Consider the following 20,110-nt stretch of genomic DNA (forward strand, 5'->3'; position numbering starts at 1 on the left):
AAAATTAACGCATTAAAACAATTCAAAACATATATAAAAAATAATTTTTAATAAAAAAATTAAATTTTTGAGAAACACAATTTATACCACGTTTCTAAACAGTATTTTAAATATTTTTTTATTTATGGTTTTATTTACATATTATTCGTTTGAAAATGTGATTATAATTATTTTTTAAAATAATTTTTATTTAAAAATACATCAAAATGATATTTTTTAAAATTATTTTTGATATCAGCACATCAAAATGATTTGAAAACATCAAAAAATATTAGTTTGAAAAAAAAATTTAATTTTATTTAAAAATATTTTTAAAACATAAAAATAAACCAGATCTTAAGAAGGAACCTTCCATTCAAGGAGGATTACTAATAGTATATATATGAGCTAGAAAAAGCCACGGCAAAAGGGTTTATAATCGAACACTTTTTTGAGTGTTAGATGGCCTGTATGTAAAGTTGTTTGGCATAATTTCGAAGCAAATTCAAAATTAATCTTCTTTCAGTGCTTGAAATGTTGGAGGATTGAGGGAGAAGATTGACCATTTTCTATTCACTAAACCCTCGCCTGAAAAATTAAAAATATACTTTTAGTGGACAATTATAATATGTGTTCTCATACAAGGAATCATTGAGGAGGAAGAGGACAACTGCGAAACTCCATTCCCCTGCCAAAACCTATCATCATAAGAACTGAATTATTATTCCCGTCCATCGATAAAGGTCCAAGTTTTAGTTTTTATTTCCAATACTTTGTAAAGTAGCCTTGTAACCTCCTAATATACAGTGTTTGATATGGTGTTAGGAGTTGTTTTGAAGTGTTATTTGTTTGGAAATATATTAAAATGATATTTATATTTTTTAAAATAAAAAAAAAATTAATTTGAAGTAAATTTTTTTTTTTTTAGTGAAGAGTATGGCCAGCTGCGAAAACAGACAATATTTTAATTATCATGATCCATGTTCAATGTTGCTCATTTAAAAGCAAATAGGGCTAACTTTTGACAATTTTTTAAAAACATTTTCTTAACACCCTTTTAAAATCTCTCTTTTTTTTTCCCTGAAGTAAATCATTTAATTTCCAATAAATGAAAAGAATAGAAGGAAAAGAAAAAGGTGGTACTGTTGAAAGAAAGTGCCGAGTCCAAGTGATGGCAGCCAGGACCAAATTGAAATAGACGATGTGGGGCAAAGGCTATTTCAAAAGTCCAAGCATGATAAGGGGGCAAGGCAAGAAGAATCCGGGGGTCCTTTTAATGCTCGAGAGTGGCAGGCCAGTGGGATCCGGGAGGGAAAGAGGCAGGACAAATATCGTCGGTGGTGCGAACCCTGGCCAACCAACAAGCCCTCATGGTTGGATCAGGAGACCATCCTTTAAGCTCGAGTTTTTCTGAACATTCAGCTGATGAAAGTGCGCAGCATGACCATGAAAATCCTATCTAACACTTGCAGCTGTTTGCCTGGCTAGGACAAGACACTCATGTCCCAGATGCTCGAACATCGCTGTCCAAGCATTTAGCTGTTGATTCATGGCAAGTAGTTAAATTGTCATCAAACCTGTAGGGCATGCCAAGATCTACTAAGACCTAGCTAGCGAGCTAGTAAATAAACAAAGAGTTAAAACTTCTATATATATATATATATATATATATATATATATATAGGTGCGTCGTTTTGATGAAGGGAAACGGCAAACTACACACACACACACACACACACACTATCTATTCAAGTTTCAGACAGTTCACATCCATGAATCACGAAAAGTATGAGGGTGAAAGAACTCAGGGATCTAGATCTTGCTTTACAAGGAGAGTTAAATTCAACAAACAAACAAAAGATTTATGGCAGCGTGTCGGTATTATATATCTTTGTAAAAAAAAAAAGGCAACACCTTTTATTTCTGAAAACAGAAAACAGCGAAATTATTAAAGTATTGTTCCTAATGACAGAACAAAAATTTGACTCGTAGCATGGTGGGGCTGGCTCAAAAAACGAATCATCATGTGTGAAGTTGGCTCGAATGGAGAAAGGGTAAGCTCTAGGGCCTGTGCTAGGTTAGCTAGACGCACAACCAGGATTCGACTCAACATCTTTATAAATGGAAAGGACATCAATGTGTTTGGATCATGCCAGCGTGATGGCTCGTGGTTCACTGGTTCATGGACTAGCTTCCAATGAATCCGAAACTCACCAAATTATAATCATCAGTACTGGAGTTCTCACAGGAGAAAAAGGAATTCTCTCAAGATCAAAACACAGAAAAGTAAAAGGACAAGGGAGTTTGCGAGTAAACAAATTTCCCTCTCCACGGTTTTGGTATATATATCAGATGCTTCCCAAGCTAAGAGAAAATGGAATCCCAAAGCAAATCAGAAAAAAAAAAGAAAAAAAAAAAAAGAGCTTCTTCCATACGCAGAGACTTCCCGTGCAATGCTCATAAATAGGGCACACAAATGTACTCACGTTATACCTAACAGAATCTGGTTGGATTTTCACATTATTTAAGTTAAGTGCAGGCCATGTATAAAGCTGAAAGTTAAATTTTTATACAATGATTTGATGTGAAGGATAGTTGGATTTTCCTGTGTGTCTTTGAAATTTACTGACATGGGACCTAATGCAAAACCAAGATGTCTGATCTCTGTCTCCTATCCAACTGTCTCTAGTGCATGCACAACCACAGGCCTCCGGCCAGCAGCTCCATTATAATCTTATCTTCTCTCAAGTGTGGGCTTCGATCTTGACTCCTGATTTGTTTTATTTTCCTTCCTAACGTGGCTCCATCTTAAACTGCATTTCACATCTTCCTTCCTCCTCCTCCTCCTCCTCCTCCTCCTCCTGCTTCTTCTTTATTAATATATATATATATATATATATATATATATATATATATATATATATATTTGATGGGGACATGTTTCTATTCGCGTCCATTCAATTTTATTAATTCACCACTTGGTTCTAGCCAATGCTCTCGGAGATCTCTGATTCTGTATGATCAGCTAATTTCTGGGGGGAAATTCTACCTCTTGTTTTCCAAGGATTTGGAATGTTTTTGACTAATTTTATTTGAATTTCGAAAACAAAAAACCGTACTCCATATTTTGAGAGCTTGGTGATGCTATTACCAAATAAATTCATGGAATGAAAATTACTAGGAGTTTCAAATCTTACTTAATAATTAATAATTATAATATTGTAAATAAATATAATTTGACATGACAGACAACATACTCCAATGAGTAATAAATACACCAGAAATTAATCATATTAGAAGTGTGGTATCAAATAGTTTTCGTGCCGAAATACATGTTAATGATGTTTTTTTTATTTTTTAAAAATCATTTTTGACATCAGCACATCAAAACGATCCAAAAAGTACAAACCGAACTCAATTTTAGCAAAAAAAAAAAAAATTTTGAAATTTGACGAAACGCAGTTTCGACCGCATTACCAAACGGTCCCTAATATAAGGTCAAATCATTTATGAAATTAATAGAGGATTATAATATATTACTAGACGGTGCATTTTAATTTCAAATATAAATTAATTAAAACTAATAATAAGTTAGATTTTGTGATTTATTTAATTCTACTTATTTATAATTATAATTATAATTGATATTTTGATTCATATATTAGGAAACCCAATAAATTATACACTTTAAAAACTATTAGTCATGAAAAATATACCTTGCCCATGAGAGTTAGCTCTTTCATAAAATAGAGTCTACTAAGATAGGTTCATGTACATTATTTGAGATCATGGGTTTTTGGGAATTAAATGGTCGAGCAAGACTTTTTCTCTCTCTCTCTTTATCACTCATGAGAAGAGTGTTTGTTTTGTATAAATAATTTACAAGGATTTGGTTAGTATATTCAATCTATAAACTTAATTTACTTGTTAAAAGATATTCCCAACCCATAAAATTATCTAAAATAGTTTAGGGATAGTAATCAATTCATAGCACTATTTTGCTGCCATTATCTTCACAACAATGTTACAATTATTTTCATTTTCATTATCACAACAATCAATATCATCATCATCTTATCAATAGCATTATATTTATTATTTTTCTAAAAAAAAATTCCAAGCTCATTTTAAAACGCGCCCAACACCCTAGTCCCCAAGCATGAAACCATCGCCTGTACGTCGTGAGGAAATTGGGTTTAGAACATTGAAGGCTCTGCTCGAGTATGATTTCGGTGAGTCATTCGTGTATATGTCTCGTGCAAAAATGTTTCCTTTTGTTTTCTTTTTGAACCGGAAAAGTTTCATTGTGTAGAAACCATAGTTTTAAAATCTGGCCTAGTAGCCGGCCCGGTCCAAGACCCGGATTTTAATCGGGTCACCTGGTCTTGACGGGGTTTGTTGGGTCAATTTTTTAAAAATAAATTAAAATGATGTCATTTTGGTAAGAAAAAATCAAAATCAACTTATGAAATGATGTAAGTGAGTAATTAATGTAATTATTTTTTTTAAAAAAGAAAAAGATTAGCAAAATAAGCATTTATACAGTCCACAAGTGGAGGACCAAATGGTTGAGTGGGAAAGGGAAGCAAATAAATACTCTTTAATGCAATCTAGAATTTTGGGCATTGCTATGACATGAACAATCCATCAAACTCTCTCCTCTCTGTTTGGGTCTCGATATTTCTGCACATTCCCTCTGTCCATGTCAAACTGTCGGGACTTGGGGCGGCATTGATTTCCACACCGGCCACCGCTCTGCCCAAAAAAATCCACACCGCAGGTTGCAGGGCCATGAAACGTGCGGACTCCGGAGCCATTGTTTAACTAGGAATTAGCACTAAGATTAGGGGATGTGCTCTTATGCAGAGAGAATCCCATGATCCTAGGCGTACAGTTGCAGTATACAACTGATTAGAAACTGTGGAAACAAGCTTTCAGCCTGTCCTTTCCATTAAATTGAGAAAATGCCCTCTGTTTTTTTTTAAAAAAAATAAATTTAAGGAAACTATTTTATGGAAAGCATATTTTATATTCAGGTAAGCGAATAAAATCTTGACTGTCTTAAATTTTTTTAAAAAAATGCATGTTCTGACTATAACTTGAGATCTGTTGTGTAAATTTTAAACTCTTTATCATTATGCCAGGTCTTTTGGTAAGGTCATCTGCTTTCTTGTTTATATATGAAATCGTCTATTGACCTGAGAACATTTTTCAAGCCGGAGGTGCGGCGAAATGAGATCAAGGAAAAATCTGCAATGGATACATGGCCACCGCTTGAAACAGGAGGGGCAATATGCATGTCAGCGGTCGATGACAACAGGTGGGCAATTTATCTTCCTCGTAGGCCTAAGAGTGAACATTTGAGTAAATGGGGTGAAGAAAAAAGTTGTTTCTGGCTGGATAATTTTTTGCCTGGACATTCTCTTCTTCTCCAAACTTGAAAAAAAAAATTGTTGCCAGGAAAAAAAATAACTCTAGATTTTTTTTTCTACCCCCCACCAATATTGCCCATGCTTGAAACTTTTCACATTTTCTTCCCGGTTAAGATTAAGTAATGTGGTTGTAGTTGTTATAATTATAACAAGTATTTAATATTACTAATTATAAGTATTTAATATTACTGTGGTTAAAATGTTTTTATAATTTATAAAACTTAAAAATTCAGAAGTTCATTTTGTATCTTTTATTTTTAGAGCCGTTTGATATTGTGGGGGTAATTTTTTTTTCAAAATGTTTTTTATTTAAAAATACATTAAAAAATATTTTTTTTTCAAAAACACTTTTTTCTTCACAAAAATAAACAAACAGTCACTTAGTTTTTAATCAGCTTTCAAAACAGTTTTTATAATTTTACCTGGTATATTTTATAATAACTTTTAGAGAAAAAAAATCCCAAATATTTAAAAATAAAATAAAATCCTAGTTGCAAAACGGGAACTTCGAGCCTGTATGAGGCCATTGTTATTTATGGGTTGTTGAAAAATGACGACTCAAGGCGATTGGAGGACGTGTATTTTTTAATCAAATAAAATAATTATTTTTCAGAGATACCATCTGAAGAGAACTTGAAGTTGTGAAGCACGTTTACTAGCAGACAGCCCAATGTGTGGATTTCCTATGGGCCTTGTCATCATTTGTTGGTCTCAAATTTTAGTTTGTATTTTATCTCTTGGTCCATCTTATAAATCTTTGTTGGGCTAATATGTGTATCATGAGACTTTAAAAGTATGTTTGGGGGCTTCGTTAACAAAATTTGAATTTATTTTTATTTAAATTTATTATATATATATAAATATAATAATTTTAATGTGTTCATATCATAAACAAATTTTTAAAAATTTTAATATACTTATGAGTAAAAAACACTTTTAAAAAAACTATTATCATATTTTCAAATACCCCTAAACAATTTTTATCTACCGCTCTTCTATTTAAAAAAAAAAAAATTAATGTCGAGTTTTTAATCAATGGTATTCCTTTTATTTTGTCTTTTTCCCCTTTTGACGAGTAAAAAGGAGTTTCATCAATTTCACCTAGCAGTAAATTACAATGCAAGCATGTGTAACAATATAAAGTATGTATTATTATATGTACGCGTGTATATATTATGAGATTACGTTAAACAACAGTCTACATTAATAATTATGAAATTGCAATATTTCCATTCGATTCTCTACCAGACTAGGAGGAACCTGGAATTGTGTAAGTTTTAATTAAAAAATATTTATGATTCTACGAAATATTTTTTTTATCTATGTTGTGCTTAAGATTATTGCATTACTAGAAAAATATTAATTGTTTTTAGACTGCAAAATATTTAAAAATATAATAATGATTGTTTTTTAAAATATTTTTTATTGAGAAATATATTAAAATAATATATTTTTTATTTTTAAAATATTATTTTTAATATCTAGCATATAAAAATAATTTATTAAAAAATAATTTTAAATAAAAAGATATTTTTTAAATTAAATTACATTCCAAACCACCTCTAATTACAACTCCAAATAATACCCAGAGGCATGAGCCGATCCATCTCGAAACTAATGGGTCATTTCATTTTAAATTTTTACAACGTTTACAAAAGATTTTGGGGGGGAGATTTTACTTATTTTTATCTTACTGCCACGCTTAAAATTATCATTTTAAAACAATAATAGTGTGTTTGGCTCTACGGCTGTGGCTGTATTTTATTTAAAATACATTGCGCAGCTGTTTAGATAAAAAAAAAATTAATTTATTGTTTTATTGGGCTCCACTTAATTTCTGCGTTAGAAACGCAGGAAAGGAAAAGCAGTCATTTTTTTTTCACTGTTCATGTTAATTGCACTGTTCATTGAAAAAAACATTAGTGGACTAGGGTTTTTTAATTATTTTTATATAAAGGATCTTAATAGTTTTTCTTGGCAAGTAAAAATACAATGAATAAAAATTAAAAGTTTTAAAATGTTTTTTTTTATATATAATTATGATATTATGAGTGTTTGAAAGTTTTGATTCATAATAATTTTTTTTTTATTTTTCATGTTTACATCAAACACTATACAATTTAGTTTCGTAATGATAAAAATAGAAAAATTATTATAACATCTTTGTTAATTCCAAAAATCACCCAAAAAAAACTTGTAATTTTTTTTTGAAAGGCGTTCCAATTGATAGATAAAAAATTGAACGAACATTGACCGACAAAAAAATGCAAACAAGTCTTTGATTTAGAAATTTGTTTATTATCTTAAGGGGTGACGTTATTTGGTCAATTTCATACAACTTCGTAAGTTTTTTCACGATCGTATATCAAGCAAAAGTAGTAGACCTTTATCACTAAAACCATTAAATCGCAAAAAATTTATTTCTTTCTACCCCTCTTGAATGTGAAGACCCAATATAACAAACAGCAACAGCAACAGTAAAACGGGTATGTTTGGTGTCGCATTTACAGCTGTATTTGTGGCTCTTTCAAAAGTATTTAAAGTTTGAAAAAAATATTAAATTAATATTTTTATATTAATTTTTAACAGTTTTGATATGGTAATATTAAAAATAAAATATATGATTTTTTTTAATATAGTGTTGGAAATTATAGTAATAATTGCTTTTTAAAATATTTTTTACTTAAAAATACATCAAAATAATATATTTTTTTAAAAAAATTATTTTTAATATCAGCATATTAAAACGATAAAAAATCATAAACAATTGAATTTAAAGCAAAAATAATATTAAAAATGCTTTTTAAATATAAAAACAAATACATTATTCAAGATTTTTGTTTTTTAATGGATGGACAAAGAATCTCCATGGTCTAATCATGCTTTTCATAAATTTTAAATTTGTTTTGTTTAATTTATTTTAGTATTTTTTGCATTGTTTTATAATAGTAAAAATATATTTTTTAAAAAATATAAAAATATTATCTTAATATATTTTTATAAAAAAAATCTTTAAAATCAACCACTGTCCTAATATAAAAATAAAATAAAATTAAACGCACCGTGTAAAATTCCTCTTCAATCTTCAATGCCTTTAGTTGGGTGCAACGTCGTTTTTCCATCAAGACTCAAATATGGTAAAGACTAAAGACCCGAAAAAACAAAACCACCACTTAATAACTGAAATGGATCTGCGAGATCTAACTGAATGGAATTGAGATTTTTTTTTTTTTTTATACGCTGCTGCATCACTCTCCCTGCAAATGCAACAGATCTCCCTGTCTCTCAAACCCTATTAACCTCTCCATCAAATTCCATACATCACTACTAGATTGATATCTAAACCAACTCATCAAGACCGAATCAAAGATGTATATGGCATATGGATGGCCGCAGGTTATACCTCTAGAACAAGGACTCTGTCCTTCTTCACAGAAGCATATCATTTATTTCAAAGTCATCAATCGTCTCTTCCTCGTTGTCTCTCCTACTCACCTTGAGCTCTGGAGCTCCTCTCAGGTATTTTCACATTTACACAGAGTTTATGATCACATTCATGTGCTTGTTTTTCTTTGATTGTGGAAAACTAGGGTTTTAGATTTGTGAATTTTTGTTCGTTTTTGTGATTATCTGCAGCATAAAGTGAGGTTAGGCAAGTACAAGAGGAATGCAGAGTCGTTGGAGAGAGAAGGCGAGAATTTACAAGCGGTGTGGAGACCTGATACCAAATTGATCGCCATTCTTGTCAGTATTACTTTTTTTTTTTTTACATTTTGATTTCTTTTATGTATACTATTGCATTATTTATGGAAAATTTTGATTATTCTCGTGTAATATATTCACATACATTTACCTATTACACGATTTGCAAATGTATGTACATGGTTCTGGTCGAATCACATTTTAGAAATAACGTGGTTCACGTATCCACATTTGTTAAGATTCTATTGAAATTGTAAGATCGGCAGGTGTCAAGAGTGAGTTTAGCTAGTTAGCTTCACTGGATGCACAATTGAAACCAGAACTTGGTGCTATCGACCAAATTATTGCACTACTACTTAGTTTTACGGGGAATAATCTTCTTTCTTGTTTTGTTTTATTTTATTTTATTTTTTACTGGGATAGATATAGACAAAATGGCACATAGAGCGGTTCTTAATTAATTTTTTTTTCTCCACTCCTGGTCTGAAAATAAAGCCTGCATTGAATTTATGGAAAGTGAATTCTGATAGTGTTGCTCATATATATGTTTTTTATTGTTTGCAGACATCATCTTTCTTTCTACATATATTCAAGGTTCAGTTCTCTGATAAAAGAATACAAATAGGAGGGAAGCAACCTTCTGGTTTGTTTCTTGCTAATGTATCTCTTCTTCTTAGTGAGCAAGTGCCTTTTGCAGATAAGGACTTGACAGTGTAAGCAACCTTGCCTGCCCATTTTCATTTCAGTACCGTTGTGTATAATGCTAGTGTTTTTGAGATTTAAAAAAATTTATATAGCTCTTGTTTATTTTCACATGGTCTCCCCTCCCCCCCTCCCTCCCTCCCTCTCTCTCTCTTTTCTCACAAGCTTTTACTCTCGGTCTTGATAGTTTTCATCTGATATTGTTTTCTTTTTTGTCCAGGAGCAATTTTGTAAGTGATAACAAACATTTGCTACTAGGACTTTCCAATGGATCTTTATACAGTATCTCCTGGAAGGGGGAGGTAATCAGATAGAAAAGGCATTGATTATTATTACTCGCGATGCTTGTTTTATTTAATGTTACAAGTCCATTAACAGAGGCTGTTGAGTGAATTCTTTTTTGATTCTATCTTAATCTCATAACAGTTCTATGGAGCTTTCGAACTTGATCCCTGTTCACGTGACAGCAGCGATGCCTCTGTTTCACCTCATTCTTTAGGTAATGGTGTTGCTTCTGGAATGGCTCCAACAGATTCGGTATCTAATCATAATATCACCAGGAAGACTGCTATTGTGCAGCTGGAGCTTTGCTTGCTGATGAGGTTGCTGTTTGTCTTGTATTCTGATGGACAACTAGTATCATGCTCTATAAGCAAGAAAGGTTTAAAGCAAGTTGAATATATCAAAGCTGAAAAAAAGTTGGGTTCTGGTGATGCTGTATGCATTTCAGTAGCTTCAGATCAACAAATCCTTGCTGTTGGTACCAGAAGAGGGGTTGTTAAGTTATATGACCTCGCAGAATCTGCATCTCTCATTCGCACTGTGTCTTTATGTGACTGGGGGTAAGTTTTTTGCATCCTATCATTTGAGTTACTGTAGGGGTAAGGTAATTCAATAGGTCAGATGTTTGTTCTGTAGACACTGAGCTCAAAATTTCTGGATCTCTGAATGATATTTGCTTCCACATGTAAACGATATAAAATGCGGATGTTCCTTAAAAACTTATTTACCTTATCCAAGGGTTTTCAGACTAACCTCCTCACTTTCACATGATCAGCTGCTTCTGGTTTGTGACTTGAAGCTAGGTCACGTGCCTCTTTTCTTTTTACTTTTAGATCACGAAGTTTGAAAGCTTCTCTGTCATGGTTTAATTATTTTGCAGCTATTCAGTGGATGATACTGGTCCTGTCAGTTGTATCGCATGGACACCTGATTATTCTGCTTTTGCTGTTGGGTGGAAGCTAAGAGGTCTTACAGTCTGGTCTGTATCGGGCTGTCGTTTGATGTCAACAATTCGTCAAATTGGTTTAAGTTCTGTATCTTCTCCAAAGGTTAAGCCAAACCAAGATCGTAAATATGAACCATTGATGAATGGCACCTCATTGATGCAGTGGGATGAATATGGTTACAGGCTTTATGTGATTGAAGAAGGATCTCTGGAAAGAGTTATTGCATTTTCATTTGGAAAATGCTGCCTTTCCAGAGGCGTTTCAGGAATGACATATGTTTGTCAAGTTATTTATGGCGAAGATCGGTTGCTTGTTGTCCAGTCCGAAGATACTGACGAACTCAAATTTTTACATCTAAACCTTCCAGTTACGTGTTCAGATAGCAAACTTAGCTGTTGATTGTTATCACCAGTTAGTTGTCTCTGTACTTTATTGAGGCTGATATGCACTTGCTTTGGCTCAGGTTTCCTATATCTCCCAAAACTGGCCAGTTCAACATGTTGCAGCTAGCAAGGATGGAATGCACTTAGCTGTTGCTGGCCTCCATGGATTGATCTTATATGATATACGGTTGAAAAAGTGGCGAGTGTTTGGAGATATTACTCAGGAACAAAAGATTCAGTGCAAAGGGTTGTTATGGCTGGGGAAGATTGTTGTTGTTTGCAACTACATTGATTCTTCTAACACGTGAGTTATCAATGTCTGTTTACATATAATTCTAACTTCTAAGTTGGTATATATTTTTGTAGAAACAAAATCTGTATTTCATATATATATAGATCTGCTGTGGGAACAATTTGATGTAGGAAAATTTTCAGTTATTTGACTAATTTGCATCAGATGGTGCCCACTGCGTATCTATTGATTCATGAATTGTTCAATTCTAACAGTTTTTATGTTTTATAATTAGCCCCTGAATTATGATTAGGTCGATAGCTGAACCCTTCTGATTCTTTGGGTGAGAATTGGGGCTGATTTAAACAAGAAAAGAACAAAATCTGGGGATTGCAAATACTGATCTGGGGCAGGGAAGCTGGTGAATCTAGAAATTCTGATTTTCGTTTCATTTCTTTGATATCAGAAGAATTAGGATTTATGTGGTAGGTATATAGACACAGTGCTTGAGACATTGCCTTTGGAAATAATAAATGTCTGCAAGTCCATTATAAAAAATCTTAGGAAACTACTAGATTACTAGGTGTTTATGGACGCTAGATTCATCTTTGTCATATAGGGACCTGGACTTGATACTACACAGAAAAAAATATAGAGATTATATAGATGTTTATGGACACCAGATTCTTCCTTGTCATAGAAGGACTTGGACTTGATACTACACTGAAAAAAGATATATAGAGTAAAGTCAAACTGAAGAATAGTTGTTGAGAAGTTGAAGTTGCTGTGAGGTTTGCCATAACAAAGCCCCGGGATTCCACAATTGAGATGCCACTGGAGAAAGCCTTCAAAATGTTTTTTCCTATTTGTTCAACAAAGTTCCTAGGCGATGCTTAGTACTGGCCTTGCTGTCTTCTTAGGCCATTTCTCTATGGCACTTCTCATTCTTGGTTTGTGTCTTGGGTATATTTACAATTTTTATCTTATTTGGCCCTGCAGTGTTATAGTTTATTATTCAAATAATTGGTTTTCTGCAGGTATGAATTACTTTTTTATCCAAGATACCATCTTGACCAGAGCTCCTTGCTTTGTCGAAAGCCATTGCTTGCTAAACCAATGGTGATGGATGTCTATCAAGACCATATACTTGTCACCTATCGCCCATTTGATGTCCACATATTCCATGTGAGACTGTTAGGTGAACTGACTCCTTCTAGCACTCCAGATTTGCAGGTAAATGAATATTTTCCAGCTTCTTTTTATTAGACATCGTAATTGTTATATATGAATATTTTGATAACCGTGTGCTCTTGAAGTTTAATTTTGCTCTCTGAATGAGAGTTTCTTAATGAAACCTTATCCTTCATACATTTAAGTGATAAAATGACAAACAGCTTTCTACAGTACGAGAACTTTCTATCATGACTGCAAAGAGCCATCCCGCAGCTATGCGTTTCATCCCTGAACAGAGAGAGTTGGCCTCAAACAATCATATTTCATCTTCAGATTCGATGGACATAGAGCCTGCAAGGTATTCATCTTTGCAAATATTGATGGAATTTTTTTGTGTACCAATTGTCTCTGAATGGCTGCCCACTTTACTAGATGTTTGATATTGAGAACAAATGGGGAACTTTCGCTTTTGGATTTGGATGATGGACGTGAAAGAGAGCTCACCGACTCTGTTGAATTATTTTGGGTTACATGTGGTCAATCAGAGGAGAAGACAAGTCTAATTGAGGAAGTCTCTTGGCTGGATTATGGCCACCGAGGCATGCAAGTAATTTAGTGCTAAACTCTATAATCTATTTTCATGTACTACTAGCTATAATTAGCTTCTATCATTGGCCACCTCTAGTGTTTGTCTACTGTACTCACCTGTAGATCTTATTGGAAGCTTTCTTTTACAGGTTTGGTATCCATCTCCAGGTGCTGATCCTTTTATGCAGGAAGACTTTTTGCAGGTATGTATGTAATCAGTAACATCAAGGCTCTCTATACTGTGGTATTTGGCAAATGGAACAGGACTTTTGAATTTTGTTTACTAACTGGATGCAAATTCATTTCTTTTTGTTGCAAAATTTCTAAGTTGAATAGATAGAAAAAGGAACTTGCTGGTGTAATCCTCAAGTTAAATTTTAAGCACTGTAGATTAGCTTTGATTGAGTTAGTCAGTATAATGGACTTGGCTTTCTTCAAATTCTGGTTTGACTGCGATATTAGCATTATGGTTATTTGTCTTTATTTATAAGGAACCTATATCCTTTTCTCTGTCTTTCATTATTTGATGCTACATGTATTTGATTTAGCTTATTTTGTATTCCATCCATCTATGTCAGTTGTGTTTGTGTGTATGTATATATATTAACAGTCCCTTTGGTTTTCAGTGATTTGACGCTGGTTCTTGATTGCTGTATCCTGAATAGGCCTAAATTGACATTTTATGATATATTTTTTAGTTGGATCCAGAGCTGGAATTTGATCGTGAAGCGTATCCTCTAGGGCTTCTTCCAAATGCCGGGGTTGTTGTTTGTGTCTCCCAGAGAATGTCCTTTTCAGCTTGCACTGAATTTCCATGCTTTGAGCCATCTTCTCAAGCTCAAACTATATTGCATTGCTTACTCAGACACCTTCTTCAGGTATCACTACATTTTTACTCTTTTATTGCTACTTCTCTTTTCTTTACCTTATGATTTTTACTTGGGTGGTGTTTAGTACTAGGTTAAAAAAAGGGGGTGAAAAGAGTAATTTTTAAGGACGTAAAAGTTAGTTTTGCAGGATGTTTAGCGTGTTAGAAAGAGAGAGAACATAGTTAAATTATCAGTAATGGTTGGTGAGAGAGAAATAAAAAAAAATTTGGTGTGTATTTTGAGACAAAAAGGAGACACTGAAAAAATTGCTTTGAGATTAAATTTTACCCTCCAAAAACACCAACTTGGGGGTTAATCATTACCCCCTAGAAATAAGAAGTTTGCTTCGGTTCATGTGAAACATAATTTCTGTGTATGAATCATCAATTTATATGACACGGGCTTTTGTCAATCAACTAAGCAGTTAGGCTGTGAGGTGGGCAATTGTCAAGCCAGCATCTGGATACTTCTCTGGTTTTGGCTGTTAGTACTTTACTTCTGCAGTGTTACTTTCACTTTGGAGATAGAAATAAATTGGCCCTGAGGATGGAAGTGTATTTTTTTCATGTGAAAAGTTTTAGATATCACAGATTCACTGCTCACTGATAACGTGAGCAAATAAAATGCTTGTTCCAATCTAGTGTTCCTGCCTTTTGGTCTCCACTTGTCATGTTCCAGGGTCTCTGTTGACATCACATGTCAAAAAATTATAACACGTAATTGATTACATGATGATACTTGCCATAGTGAAGTCGTCAAGTTAAATTCCACGAGGTTTTTACCACGTGGTAGTACCAGCTACAAGGTTTTTACCTTGTAGTGTTTACCATGATGGTACAATTCCAATCCAACTGGGTCGGCTATATGGGTTTATCTGTTGTGGTAAAAAAAAGGTGCTTGTCTATATGCAAGTCCTGTTTTTTTCTAAAAAAATGCTGGTCATGTTTTGAAACAAATCAGTTGCTGAAGCTGAATGCTCATGTTCCTTGCTAGCTTTAAGGCTTACTTTACTAATTCCTTCTGTTTCTCTGTCTGCCAGAGGGACAAAAAAGAGGAGGCTTTACGGTTAGCACAATTATCTGCAGAAAAGCCTCACTTTTCCCATTGCCTGGAGTGGCTTCTTTTTACTGTATTTGATGCAGAGATTTCAAGGTATGTGTATTTCGTGAAGAGAGATTGAAACATGTCATGTATGATAATTAGAAGATCGATACTTAGAATTGTTATCTGGAATTCAGATATTACTGAAATTGCAATATGTCTATATGTTTTAATTTAAACAATCAGTATGAACTCTGTTATTGACTTTCTAATTTAAATTACTTCCTTGCAGGCAAAATGCAAACAAGAACCAGATATCAGTCCCTAAACATGCTGGCAACCGCTCTCTTTTGGAGAAGACTTGTGATTTGATCAGAAATTTCTCCGAGTATTTTGATGTAGTTGTGAGTGTTGCAAGAAAAACTGATGGTCGACACTGGGCAGATTTATTTTCTGCTGCTGGAAGATCAACAGAGTAATACTTCTGCTCCTTATAGAGATACCTTTTTTGAGTTTTACCTTACTTTTGTATGGTAATTCTCAAAGATATTTAGACAGGAACACTGTGCATTGAAGAAGGCTGGTATTTACACATTCACCAGTATTTGAAGTGTGGCTTTGAAGTCCTTTTTTTCTTTTGTTGCTTTCTTCTAGATTTTGGGCAGTTTTGTAGGTACTAGATAGACATGGTTAGGTATTTGCATGCAAGGTCTCTGCCCTTTTTAGCGCATAGTTTGGCCTTGGCAAGAAAAGATAATTTATTTCCTAATATTGTTCTAACACCATCATGCCTTCATGTTTACCGCATCCTTTTATTCTTCATTTGCTACACATTATTCTTTGTTGATTATTTGATATGATCAAGGAAGAGCAACGTTCTCATTCAGGGAAAGGTTTAGCCCTTCCGCTACCAATCAGGCTATTCATTGGGTTACTATCACACATTATTAATTCTACACATTATAAAGTTATGAAAATAGGAGAGCTAAATGTTTTGACTTTTGATGTTAGTGCATGGTAAGTGTAGAAATAAGGATTCCTTCCATTTTACCCCATCAGCCTGGGAGAAATTGCAATCTTGATAGCTTTTTAAGTTTCATTCACGAGTTTGAAAGTTAAAACGATGGGTTTCTCTCTCTTATTTTACCCTATTTTGCTTTGGGGTAGACAATGCTGGTACTTTTTTATATTAGTACTTTCTTCATTGTTTGTATGTTTAAGGTTGTTTGAAGAATGCTTCCAACAGAGATGGTACCGCACTGCAGCTTGCTATATACTTGTAAGAATTGCTGTTTTTTCTTTTGAACATCTATTGTTGTTAAGTCCTTTTTTTCCAAGTATTATTTAATTTTTTTTATGCATAGCTCTTGAATATAAGATTTTTTTATTTAATTTTCTATCCTCTTCTCATTTCAAGTTTTAGCCAAGAAAGACAAATTCTGATCAACTGACTGTAAACTTAAGTATAGTTCTATGCTGTCACTTTTAAACAACACATACAGTTGTATTTTTTTATTAGATAGGGTTTTTTTTATGGTGATGAATAATACTAGAGATACTAGAACTTTTGCAAACATATTCTTTTTACTAAATAATGTGGTGGTTGATGATAGGTTCTAACCGTGTTATTAGCAAGTATATCATTAAATGCTTAAAGTCACATCACCGTGATTTAAATCCTTTCCTGTATCATGGATGCTATATGTGGTCGTAAAAAGTGTTAGTATCCCTAGCATTACTCCGTGGTAATGCTCAATGCTTTAAATTGTTGTGACTGAATGGTTTTATTCTTAAAATATCATGTGTTTATTTACTGAGGGATTGTGATGGCTGGGAAGACAGGTATTCTAATCTTTGCACGAGAGTCACCAAGATATTAAAAAGGAAAAAAAGAAGCTTATCCATTCTCTCAAGGCCATAATTTATGAATGAGATTCAAGAGCTGCATTCTGCTTTTTATACATGCAAATTAGTAACAAATGCATTGTAGTCAAAATGGTGTTTGATTAAGTCATTTCTTTTTGCAAATGTTATAGGTGATTGCGAAACTTGAAGGTCCCGCAGTCAGTCAATACTGTGCTTTACGGTTATTGCAGGTAGGCAAATGCTAGTAGTTTACAGTAGCTACTTTTTCCTCTTTCTTTTTGGTTTTCTCTATGTTACATCTTTGACAAGGTTTACCAACCTTATGCAGGCAACACTCGATGAATCTTTATATGAGCTTGCTGGAGAACTGGTATTACTCTGGGCATGATTATTCTTCAACATATGTTGCCTCAACTAGTACATTTAGTTCCTTTTGTTTTGCTGTCATTATCAGGTGCGCTTCCTGCTCAGGTCTGGAAAGGAATATGACCAGACACCACCTGATTCAGATAGACTATCTCCCAGATTTTTGGGTTATTTTCTTTTCCGTTCCAGCTACAAGAAGCCATCATTGGACAAGAGGTTGATATATTCACCTTGTTCTCGTTTGCATTTCTCAGACCCTTGCAATAGTTTCCAAAAGTTACTAATTAATCAGGTGCCTTTTCTTTGGAGCAGTACTTCCTTCAAGGAGCAAAGTGCTCATGTTGCTTCTGTGAAGAACATTTTAGAAAGCCATGCTAGTTATTTGATGTCAGGGAAAGAGCTTTCCAAGCTTGTGGCTTTTGTAAAAGGCACCCAGTTTGATTTAGTGGTAAGCAAAACCTACAGTTTTCTTGAAGGATGATCTGCTTTTTGTACAGTATTTTGAGATGGTGAATTAATTGCAGGAATACCTTCAACGAGAAAGATACGGTAGTGCTCGCTTAGAGAATTTTGCATCAGGACTGGAACTAATTGGACAGAAGGTGAACATCCTAAAATTCTTCACTGCTCAACTTTCTTTCTTTTAGACAAGCTGCATATTGACTGCATTAGCATGACTTTCTCTTTCTCTCATCTCTTTTTTTTTTGGAGGGGGGGGATTAGAAATGGCCTACTGGGACTCCTATATAACCTCTTGCCTTGTTGCTCATTTATGTGTAAGGTTAAATAACTTTTTTAAGCCATTTTGTGGTATACCAGTGGTATTCTTTGTTTTAATCACAATATTCTTAGCTTGTAACAAAATATTTGAAATCAAAATTCTTGTACATGTACCTATAGTTAAGACTCTAAGGAGACATATCACATATCTTACACCAGTAGTGATATCATTATCATATTTTCTATATTGCCTGAAGCAATACCAAGCCATAGTCAATGTTTTGATCATTATTACACGAAAATTTTGTTTGGGTTTTATTTAATCCTCAGAACCTTTATTGTATGTTTACAGCTTCAAATGGGTACATTGCAAAGCCGGTTGGATGCGGAGTTTCTATTGGCTCATATGTGTTCCGTCAAGTTCAAGGAATGGATAGTTGTTCTTGCCACACTCCTAAGACGGACTGAGGTATAATCAACTTTATTTATGTATAGTACTTTGGCATTTATTGTAGTCTCATGAGTATGTCAGCTTGCTCTGTATTGTTTGTCTTTCCTTCCATCTTTAGGCGAATCCTTTAACTTCTCTTTCTGCAAACTTCCTTTGAACGTCCTTTCTTGTGATGCGTTACTTATAATTAATTACGGAACTGATGAGACGCATTACTGCACTAGCAGGGCATTTTTCTGTTCGATTGACCGGGTTAAGATGTTGCCAATTATTTGCTCTTTATGCACATGCTCATGATATCTGTTAAGATTGTTTCATATAGGCCTTGTTCTTGTAACTTGATTGCCCTCTCCTCAACCTCCCTCCCTCTCCACCAACAATAACTGCACATGTAGAGAGGCATAGCTGCCACTTGTAATTTCATTAAATAGGCAGGTGCACAGAAACCCATGCGGTCTGATGCCAAGTTTGGCATGTGGCTTGCCGTCCAAGCTAATTCCTTGTGTGATGCTTTTCAATAGGTTCTTTTTGATCTTTTCCAGCGTGATATGAGGTTGTGGAAAGCATATAGCGTCACCCTTCAGGTAACAATCTTCTAGAGCATTGCTGATTAATGAAAATAATAATGTTGTTTTTATGGAGTCTCACCCCGCCTTATTGATTTGTTCTTCAGTCACACCCTGCATTTTCCGAATACCATGATCTGCTTGAAGGCTTAGAAGAGAGACTTTCACCTGTCGCAGACTCGCAATAGAAATGAGGACGGGTCTGGGTCTCTAACCAGGTGTCTCATAAAAAAAAGAAGCATGGTTGATAGGTTATTGAGCCTCACTTTCCAGTCATACCATGTTGCAGTAGATGAGCACTTGTGTATAGTCATTTGACCCAGAGATGAGAATATGTGCACATGATGTCAAGGATGGCCGTTTCATCGTATTTTATTGATCACGCATCTCGTTGAAATCACAAAATCGTTATTGTAGATATGAGAGGTTAGAACTGCTAACGGAGTTGGTTCCTCTTCATTTTTTCATCTGTGTATAATCATTTTTACTGCTGTATAACTTCTAAATAAAAGGAATGCTTTTCCAGCTGCATTTGGTTACTGCTAGGTTTTCCGTAATGTGGTCTGAGCTATGGTTTTGCCTGCCACTTGCACCTATCCTGACTGGATCATTTATTTCATTCCCCCCCGGGAGCCTTTTAGGAAGAGAGAAAAGAATAATAGCAATTTACGATTAGGTTTTTTTTTATATAATAATTATGAGTTTCTGAATTAGTTTATGTACATTTTAACTAATCTTTTGAGGTTCTGAAATTATTGATTAAGTTTGTTTTCAGTGGTTTTTTTGAAGTTTGTGATACTAGTAATTTTTA

General features: G+C 33.8%; 1 protein-coding gene across 1 annotated transcript; it reads left to right on the forward strand.

Annotated features, from left to right (window-relative positions):
• The first annotated feature begins 8,558 nt into the window (after positions 1-8,558).
• LOC118041612 (uncharacterized) lies at positions 8,559-19,838 on the forward strand. The gene is made up of 23 exons (XM_035049050.2): positions 8,559-8,930; positions 9,048-9,155; positions 9,678-9,826; positions 10,036-10,117; positions 10,242-10,657; positions 10,978-11,410; positions 11,508-11,731; positions 12,697-12,892; positions 13,054-13,190; positions 13,265-13,439; positions 13,570-13,623; positions 14,119-14,298; positions 15,329-15,441; positions 15,623-15,805; positions 16,552-16,609; positions 17,367-17,426; positions 17,525-17,566; positions 17,651-17,778; positions 17,875-18,010; positions 18,087-18,164; positions 18,635-18,751; positions 19,255-19,317; positions 19,407-19,838. The coding sequence occupies exons 1-23, from the start codon at positions 8,781-8,783 to the stop codon at positions 19,485-19,487; spliced, it is 3,363 nt and encodes a 1,120-aa protein (XP_034904941.1). The 5' UTR covers positions 8,559-8,780; the 3' UTR covers positions 19,488-19,838.
• The last annotated feature ends 272 nt before the right edge of the window (positions 19,839-20,110 follow it).

This window comes from Populus alba, chromosome 14, assembly GCF_005239225.2.
Source record: "Populus alba chromosome 14, ASM523922v2, whole genome shotgun sequence".
Classification (NCBI taxonomy): Eukaryota; Viridiplantae; Streptophyta; class Magnoliopsida; order Malpighiales; family Salicaceae; genus Populus; species Populus alba.